This window comes from Marmota flaviventris, chromosome 10 (assembly GCF_047511675.1).
Source record: "Marmota flaviventris isolate mMarFla1 chromosome 10, mMarFla1.hap1, whole genome shotgun sequence".
Taxonomy (NCBI): domain Eukaryota; kingdom Metazoa; phylum Chordata; class Mammalia; order Rodentia; family Sciuridae; genus Marmota; species Marmota flaviventris.
In genome coordinates, this window is record NC_092507.1 from 71943051 (window position 1) to 71952106 (window position 9056).

The 9056-nt window shown below is 48.5% G+C and overlaps 1 protein-coding gene and 1 long non-coding RNA gene across 3 annotated transcripts; one reads left to right on the forward strand and one right to left on the reverse strand.

Annotated features, from left to right (window-relative positions):
* Positions 1–1850: 1850 nt before the first annotated feature.
* On the reverse strand, positions 1851–4967 carry LOC114092638 (uncharacterized). Of its 2 annotated transcripts, XR_003582767.2 has the most exons (5): positions 4887–4967; positions 4700–4768; positions 4303–4409; positions 3637–3775; positions 1851–2474 (listed from the first exon to the last, which is right to left on the reverse strand). It is a non-coding gene; the product is annotated as an uncharacterized lncRNA (long non-coding RNA). The 2 variants fall into 2 exon arrangements; XR_011709027.1 differs by having other exon boundaries at positions 4303–4768.
* Positions 4968–5143: 176 nt separating this feature from the next.
* Positions 5144–8093, forward strand: Ccn1 (cellular communication network factor 1). Its single transcript, XM_027935196.2, has 5 exons — positions 5144–5429; positions 5741–5954; positions 6304–6660; positions 6787–6995; positions 7109–8093. Exons 1-5 carry the CDS (start codon positions 5367–5369, stop codon positions 7409–7411), a joined length of 1146 nt encoding a protein of 381 aa, XP_027790997.1. The 5' UTR covers positions 5144–5366; the 3' UTR covers positions 7412–8093.
* Positions 8094–9056: the final 963 nt, after the last annotated feature.

A 9056-nucleotide genomic window follows, 5' to 3' on the forward strand; every position in this document is an offset into this window, starting at 1 on the left:
AATAAAAATAAAATAGGCTGGGGATGTGGATTGGTGGTGCAGTGTTCCTGGGTTCAATTCCCCATCCCAATCCTCCCCCCCAAAAAATCTGTCCTCAAACATAAATGTAACTGCACTCATAACATACAGTTTGGTGATGGTGGTGGTGGTGGTGGGAACCGGTTAAAAGCTGACTCTTATCCTTTACTGAGACTGATAAACTATCAAGTGCATGACTCAGAAATTTTAGCTCAGTTATGAATGCAGTTAGTCTCCACCAGGACAAATCTTACTCCAGAAGTAGAGACTGTCTGTTCAATATAGCTTAGGAGGTATCAGAAGAACTCCTAAGGTCCTATTTTCCACTAGCCTGCCAAGGTGCCTAAAAGTTCACTCTGTAAACCTGTTTGTATGAAGGCTTTTTCTGTTAAAATGGAAACCCATTCCCCCACTACAATAGGCAATACTTAGGGATTAGCAGCTTCAGTTAATTAATCAACTATTTTTCTAGCTGAAGCATTTCTCCTAAACTACCCGGGCAAATTGTGATAAAGTTAAATAAAGGGAAAATTCCACGAGAAGGGACAGGCCTGAATATCTGAGGTAAGAGAGAGAAGGCCATACAGACCAGTGGTTTAGTGCCCGACCTGTTTAAACCAAGATGTATTGGGTCAAATCCACTTCTGCAACCTGCTAAGTGAGTGACTTCTAAGTAGACTCTTATTTTCTGAGCCTCCATTTCCTCATTTAGGTAGAAAATGATGTTAGCAAGAGGACCTGCCTCAATGAGGCAGGGGACAATTAGAGTCAATATACAGCACATCTTCAAAATGGTGCCCAGACATAGAATGAGCCATTTTCAAGTGTTTCTTTTCTTCATGGGGAGGGGTGTGTGTGTGCGTGTGTGCGTGTGTGTGTGTGTGTAATAAGATTTAGTTCTGAAAGGGACTGCTCCTGTTTTATCACCCACTGCCCCCTTTCCTAATATGCTTATGAAGCCCACAAGATTCAGAGAGGGTGAGCAGCTTACCCAAGGCTATAGGGAACTGAGGAGGAAGAGAGGAAAGGGTTGTGGAAGACCTGGAGGAAAAAAAGCATGTATCCCTCTAGTTTATATTCCTTCCAAGACAATAGAACCCGGGCCCTTTTGGAGCTTTTCCCCAGAGCGACTCCACATCCCTGCTGGGGTCACTCCGTATCTGAGCCAACGCCACCCTCCGCCCCCGCCGCCTGGGCGTACCCTCTAAGTCTGGCACAGAGCGGCAACTCGCTGCCCCGCTGGGAGGACGAGTCAACAGCGGGGTGGACGGGAAAAGTGACACAATCTAGCCGAGGCGCCCTCCGCGCCAGCCTCCCACGCAGCGCGGGGCCGCCTTCGAATCTCCCAGGGGTGCGGGTTGAAGTGAGGCGGCCCGCGATCCCGCAGGCTGCTTGCAGGCCCGCGCGCCCGCCAAGCTCCGGGTCCCGCGCGGCCCGAGGCCTGGGTGTGGGCGGCCGCGGCGCACTTTTCAGGAACGCGACGACGGCCGTGCGGTTGCCCAGCTCGCTCCCAGGACCGCCGCCGCCGCCGCCCCCCGGAGCTGGATGACGGAGTCTTAAAAGACTTTCACCAAATATGGGCCGGGGCTGGAAACGTCCTGTGCCGCGCGCCGCCGGAAACCTAGAGTCCTGGCCACGGCGGGTATTGCGGGCGTGCGGGCCGGGCGGCCGGCAGGGGGCGGCGGCAGCAAGCGGCGGGCGCGTCCCGGTGCCGCGCGGGTCCTGGTGCCTCCGGCTCCGCGCCCTCCCACGGCGCGGGACCCGGCTCGCAGTCTCCGCAGGGATCCAGGGGCCGACTTAGTCCTACTCTCGCGTCTGCCACTCGGGTCCCGCCGCCGCCACCCTAATCCTGGTTTCCTCTGGCTTTCTTGGCGATCACGCCAATGAGAAGAGGGGACCAGAGGAGGAGGGTGTTGGAGAGCCATGGATGTCGCGGGGGCTCCGCCTTAAAGCTGGATTCTAATACACTGTTTTGTTTATTGAGGTGGCTATCAAAAGTGGAGTTGTGAGACTGGGTGTGCAGGACAGTTTCTGATGATAAACACACGGACGGACGCACACAACCTATTTTACAGGCACTTCCGTTGTTCTAGGCTGTGGTTCCCAGGGTGTGATCCGGTACCAGCGGCATCCCCAGCACCTAGGGACTTGTTAAAATGTAACGAATCACAAACTCTGGAGTGGGGCCTAGCAATCAGCCTGCTAGGTGCTTCAGATGCACGTTGAAGTTTGGGAACTACTGTACAATGGCTAGGAAACTAGAGTCACCGGGTTTAGGGTTATAGTTGTTTTTAGTTGCTGTCAGTGAAGGTAATCTAAAATTCACCAGCAGCTGCGAAAGGGACTCCGTAACGCTCAGCCCAAAGTCAGTAGCTGCAGAAGACAAGAAACCCTTCTTCGTGGCTTTTAGCCCAAGGAAACGAGGCGTTCCGTTATTCCCTCCTGGGGTACCCACACTGCAGGGAGAGAGAGAGCAAAAAAGAGCCATGCAGAATTAGGAACCGAAGTAATACTTACCCATAAACATTTCCACATTTCCCCTCCTATTTCTCAATATGAACTGATCTGCCGCTCTCAGCCGAGAAGGCGACGGGATGTCTGGGGTTTCTGGATGGTCCTTGGGCAGGACGTGAGGATCCGCTGTTCTTGCCTGATGTAGTCGTCTGCTAGCAGGCTTACCGGGACATGGTATATAGAAAGACTGTGTATGTACATAGGTTACACCAGTCTCTTCGGTTCCCCCACCTCCTGGCCCTGAAGCTCCAGCTTCCCATTCCCCTCCCACCACATACTCCTTGCTTTAAATGGGCAACTGATGGTAGTTTTCTAAGTTTCTCCTGTGGGTCATTCTCACTCTCCAAGATTCCCCAGTTGAAGTCCAGAAGGAAAACCCCACACACCCTATTAGAAAACTTTAATCTGATTTTTAAAGGAATCTGCGGAATGGCCTGTGTATTTGAATGCCGGGCAGCAAACTGGATCTCTTTGCTGCTTCCCCCTCCCCCAATAAAGGAACAAGATATATAGGGCCAGTTGGATCACCCATTGTAATTTTATTTGAAATCATGATCGGCAGATTGCGTGAAAAACAAGGAATTCCAAAGAATTTCCTGCTCTGGGAACAGAAGTTAAGTCTATATTTAACAACATTTGAAGCTGTCAAGAATGCTTTGTGGTTGGATAACAGAGGCAGAAAAATGTTAAAAACGCAGGCTACTGCTATACCCAAATATGGAAATATTGTTACGTCTGGTGTCTGATTCACCATCTGGAAATACTTACAACCATGAAGTCAAATAGAAAAGACGCCACAGCAGAAGCCAGGAACCCTCCTCTCCATTCTCTCTCTCCATCACCTCCTCCCACCCAGTACTGTGCCTACACACCCCCTCCCCTCCTCCCAGGAAGGAAACAATGAAACACTAGGGGGGGGGGGTTCTAATAATTGATGAATTGGCTTGCCCTAAGGAGTAAGGCCCAGACTTTTCTCCCTTTATTTGCATAACACCTGACAAGCCATTGTCTTGAAAAGTCCCCACCCCCAGAGAGCCTCAGAGAGCCCTCCAGCAAATACCTCTTCAGTTTATGAAAGAGCACTTTTGAATGAATGAACTTAACTCTTTCCTGCAACAATTGTCTTCATTGGAGTGTTTTCATCCCAATAGCTCCTCATTGGGTTCATCAGAATAATTCACAGAAAAGTCAGCACTGTAGGCCTCCCTAACCAAGACTGCAAAAATGCGAAGACTGAACAGCCCTAAATATTAAAAAGGAAGAGTGGTCATACTAAAGCATATACGAAGGGGAACCAGACATAAAGCTTTTCTTTAAATTATACAAGAAGATAATTTTTGAAACTTTTAGGAAAAATAAACCACACTAACACATTGGTGATGTTCATATAAATTGTCTTGTGAGGGGTCCCTTACTGTGCGTTCATGGTAGAACAGGATCTTAAAATCTGTTGACATTTTTATTAAAGCATGTTACATCCTAAATTCTTTATTTTTCTGTACTTAGGCATTGCAATTCATTTGAAATGGAAGGTTTCCGAAGGTTCCCAAGGAAAGGAATTAAAGATCCCGCAAAACTTTCAGCTGTAAGGATTCTACCTTTTCCAGAGATCTACCGGGCACAACTATACTGCTGAAATCTGTTTGGGCCTGGCAGCATTCGTAGGTGATGATTTCAAGCCAAATCACTCCACGGTGGTCCCCTCGACTTCTGGCTCACTGCTTAGTTCACATCCCCGGCTGCCCGCGGAGGGAGGCTGGGAGGGTTTACCCGGTCTCCCGCATCCGTAAGGAAGTATAAGTCAGCCTCCCGGAGAACTCCCAGAGTTTCCTCTTGGACTTCCAACCCAGGCAGTGGGCTGGAACTAAAGTGGGAACCTCCAAAAACAAACAAGTACAACATACCAAGGAGGGGGGTGGTGAAGGGGGGGAAGACCTCTGCCTGGGAATTTGCCAGGCGATGAGGGAAGTTGATGTTTTCCCCCTCTCATTCATAAATGCCACTGTGGGTATTAATTTGCAATACATTTAACTGGGCTAATAAACATCATGCCAAAGCTTTGGGACTTGATCCGAGCATGCCTCTTTGAAGTCCACAAATAGATTTCAGGCCCAGAGACACACTCCCCCCTCCCCGTTGGATTCTCAATAGATAACTTGACTCTCACCTTCGCTGTAAACAAGCAAACAACTCTCTGCTTTCCTGGGTGAGGGCTTCCGTGGCTGCCCGGTCAACCCTGCATCACCAAACAAAACGACTTTTGTTCCTCCCTCTCAGGTCCTCCCACCCTCCATGTCCTGGCAAAGTTGTGAACAATCCCCTCCGCCCCTCTACGACCCTTCCATCACCATCACCATCATCACGGCCAAAGGATCCCTCCCAAATGGAAGTCGTTAAGTGGAAAAAACGGATTGTTTTCTTGATGGATTCGGGACCAAAAAAAAAAAAAAGGTGCAATGGAGCCAGGGGAGGCGCTTGGCAGCGGCCCGCGCCAACCAACATTCCTGAGATGTTTGAGAATTCTGGAACGCGCAGACAGAGCCGACGTCACTGCAACACGCGGCGCCGCCGCTGGCCGGTATAAAAGGCGGGCTCCGGGCGCCTGGGCAGACCGCGAGCGAGAGCGCCCCAGAGCAGCGCCCGCGCCCTCAGTGCCTCCTCCGCAAGAACCTCGAGAGAAGGACGCCCGCAGCCAGACGCTCAACGCTTCGGCCCTCGCGTGGTTGCTCACCCGATCTACAGCGCAGACCCAGCCGCGCCGGGCCTGTCCACTGTGCACCAGTTCGTTGGAGTCCTTGTAGCCGCGATCGTCCCAGCTCCTCCTGCGCGCCACAATGAGCTCCCGCACCGCCAGGGCGCTCGCCGTCGCCGTCACCCTTCTCCATTTGACCAGGCTGGTGAGTTGGACTCTTTTGCCACCGCTTTCCCGTCGGCTGTCCGGTCCCTTTCCGTTGTCCCAGATTGCCCACGTCAGGAAAAAGCTAGACTAAAAAGTTTGGAGGCGTTTAAAGGTAGCTGTTTCTTTAAGCCCCTAGATGACTTGTCGGGGCCTCTTGATGGGCGAAGCCGCTGGAGTGGCCGGGAGGGCTGGATGGATCAGAGACTTCCAGTCGATAGAGTCAGAGACCCCCCTTCCCTTCCCGGGGCAGCCTGGGCGCTTCTCCTGCTCACCGCAGCGAGGCTCATCTGTTTCTTCTCCCGCTTCCAGGCGCTCTCCACCTGCCCCGCCGCCTGCCAGTGCCCCCTGGAGGTGCCCAAGTGCGCCCCGGGAGTTGGGCTGGTCAGGGACGGCTGTGGCTGCTGCAAGGTCTGCGCCAAGCAGCTCAACGAGGACTGCAGCAAAATGCAGCCCTGCGACCACACCAAGGGGCTGGAATGCAATTTCGGCGCCAGCTCCACCGCTCTGAAGGGGATCTGCAGAGGTAAGATGCTTGTGGTTTGGCCCCTTTAAAAAAAATAATAGTCCCCATAGTCCAGAAGTTTAGTAATTTTGAGACCATGTATGGTGATGCTTTGTTGTTGGTAGCTTGGCAGAAAGGCACATGATTTCAGCAGTCTGGAATGCAATTCAGTGTGTCTGGGCCCAACGAAAAGCGCATACGGAAAAGTGATTCCTGACTAACTTATTGTTCTGGTCTGGAGTCTCAGGGGAATTGTAGGGAACTTTACCATAAATTGAATTTAACGGCAGAAAATATGCATGAGCTTCAGGCCATGATTGAGAATCTTAGCCTTATCCTCTCTCTCTTTCTCTTTTGATGATCTTTGCAGCTCAGTCAGAGGGCAGACCCTGTGAATATAACTCCAGAATCTATCAGAACGGGGAAAGCTTCCAGCCCAACTGTAAACATCAGTGCACTTGTATAGATGGCGCAGTGGGCTGCATTCCTCTGTGTCCCCAAGAACTGTCTCTCCCCAACTTGGGCTGTCCCAATCCCCGGCTGGTCAAAGTCACCGGACAGTGCTGCGAGGAGTGGGTCTGTGATGAGGATGGTGGCAAGGACCCCATGGATGACCAGGATGATCTCCTCGGCAAGGGACTGGGATTCGATGCCTCCGAGGTGGAGTTAACGAGAAACAATGAATTAATTGCAGTTGGAAAAGGAGGCTTGCTGAAGCGGCTCCCTGGTAAGTAGACTGAGCCCTTAAGATAATGTACTGAAACACATTCCTAGTCTGAAGTTTCAGGCACTAGTACTTGGATCTTTGTGTGTCAGCATGCCTCTGAGAAATCCATTTTGTTTCTCTCTCTAGTCTTTGGCATGGAACCTCGAATCCTTTACAACCCTTTGCATGGCCAGAAATGTATTGTTCAAACAACTTCATGGTCCCAGTGCTCAAAGACCTGTGGAACTGGTATCTCTACACGAGTTACCAATGACAACCCTGAATGCCGCCTGGTGAAAGAAACCCGGATCTGTGAAGTGCGGCCTTGTGGACAGCCTGTGTACAGCAGCCTGAAAGTAAGTTCCTTAAGTGCCTTGGGGACTGTTCCTGCTAGCAGGTGGGATGAAAACCCTTCTTTCAAGAAAGAGAAATATTATCCCTGACTTGCCTTTCTGCTTCTTTCTTACAGAAGGGCAAGAAATGCAGCAAGACCAAGAAAGCCCTTGAACCAGTCAGGTATACTTACGCTGGATGTTCGAGTGTGAAGAAGTACCGGCCCAAGTACTGTGGCTCTTGTGTGGACGGCCGATGCTGCACACCTCAGCAGACCAGGACTGTCAAGATGAGGTTCCGCTGCGAAGATGGGGAGACGTTTTCCAAGAACGTCATGATGATCCAGTCCTGCAAATGCAACTACAACTGCCCACATGCCAACGAGGCAGCATTTCCCTTCTACAGGCTGTTCAATGACATTCACAAATTTAGGGACTAAATGCTACCGGGGTTTCCAGTGCCAGGGTGGACAAAGGAGGGATTGGAGTGTAAGAATCACGGAGACATGGGTGGGGGCGGTGTGGGTGAAGGGACTCTTGTAGAAGGGATGCCTTGCTCGTTCTTGAGTAGCATTGAGGTATTTCGAAACTGCCAAGGGGGCTGGTTCAGATGGACACTAATGCAGCCGCGATTGGAGATTACTTTGCTTCATAGTATTGGAGCACATCTTACTGCTTCATTTTGGAGCTTGTGGTGTTGATGACGTTCTGTTTTCTGTTTGTAAATTATTTGCTAAGCATATTTTTCTCTAGGCTTTTTTTTCCCCCCTTTGGGTTCTACAGTTGTAATAGAGATAATAAGATTGGTTGGGCAGTGGAAGCCTTCGTTTGTCCTTTGGCAGAAGTAAATGGGAGGGCCTTCCCTCCCTTCCTGAGGGGGACACTCTATGAGTGTCCGTTAGAGGCAGCTACCTGCACTCGAAACTGCAAACAGAAATCAGGTGTTTTAAGACTGAATGTTTTTATTTATCAAAATGTAGCTTTTGGGGGGGAGGGGAAATGTAATACTGGAATAATTTGTAAATGATTTTAATTTTATATTCAGTGAAAAGAAATTATTTATGGAATTAATCATTTAATAAAGAAATATTTACCTAATTGAGTGTATGCTATTAAATATTTTTATAAACCATCTCGAGTTATTGGGAGCAATCTAGCTGATGTATTCAGTCTTCAAACAGGATTTATTGAGTGCCTACTGTATGTCAGGAGCTATTTTAGGTACTTTATTGGGATATGGCAATGAATTAGACTATGAAAGAAAATACGACAATGATTGTCTTTGAAAATCTTTTGAGAAATATCTTTGCATATAAAGTAATCTGTTTGGAAAATTTGTATTGAACCGTAGGCTTGTATGAAGTATAAGAGGAAATCTGAAGCTAAATTTGTGATTTTTAAAAAATGCTTTATTTTCATAAGAATTCAAAGCCTAAGGATCTCCATCATTCTATGAGATAAGTGTGGTAAAATCATTTTAGTCATCAGGTTATTGTACATGTCAATTCAAAAGAGGCAAGAGAAACCCTTTAAATGAAAACAGTTTATAACGTGGGCTACCCACATGTAAATTCATGAGCAAGACAAAGTGTGACTGAATAGTATATTATAACAGGTCACTTGTTTGTAACTTTGTATTTTCCCAGTACTGTTCTTCAAAATTAGGACAGCTACTTTAAGGTTCACCCTTGGCTGATATCAGAGAGAAAAAAATTGGAATCTATAGTAGAAGTCAGTTTGTTTTCAATAAGTAAGTTTGAAGCAATGGCTTGTGTTAATCCTAATAAACCAGTGATTAGGCAAACATGCTGTTAAATGCAAAGGAATGCAAGGAATTTCAAGTGCTTTTCCAATAGCTGAAGACTAAGCTACCCATCCCCCTTTCCTTTTTATAATATACATTATATTGATGGGGGAGGGAATAGTTAGGTAGACTTGGCTTATCCAAAAGGTCAAAGGCTAGACACAGAGCATTCCTAAGAGAAATCATGGTTTAGGGGAGGTGGAGAGGACTGCATCAATGTTTGTGAAAATGTTGGTAGCCTGTGTTAGAAAAAATCCACATCTTCAGAAAGCTCTGACAAT

What these genes read in the sequence shown, in the direction of transcription:
- Ccn1 (XM_027935196.2), top strand. Translation starts at nt 5,367, where the DNA reads ATGAGCTCCCGCACCGCCAGGGCGCTCGCCGTCGCCGTCACCCTTCTC. An exon ending in CTTGCTGAAGCGGCTCCCTG is followed by an intron (nt 6,661 to 6,786) that starts GTAAGTAGACTG and finishes TTCTCTCTCTAG; the next exon opens with TCTTTGGCATGGAACCTCGA. An exon ending in CTGTGTACAGCAGCCTGAAA is followed by an intron (nt 6,996 to 7,108) that starts GTAAGTTCCTTA and finishes TCTTTCTTACAG; the next exon opens with AAGGGCAAGAAATGCAGCAA.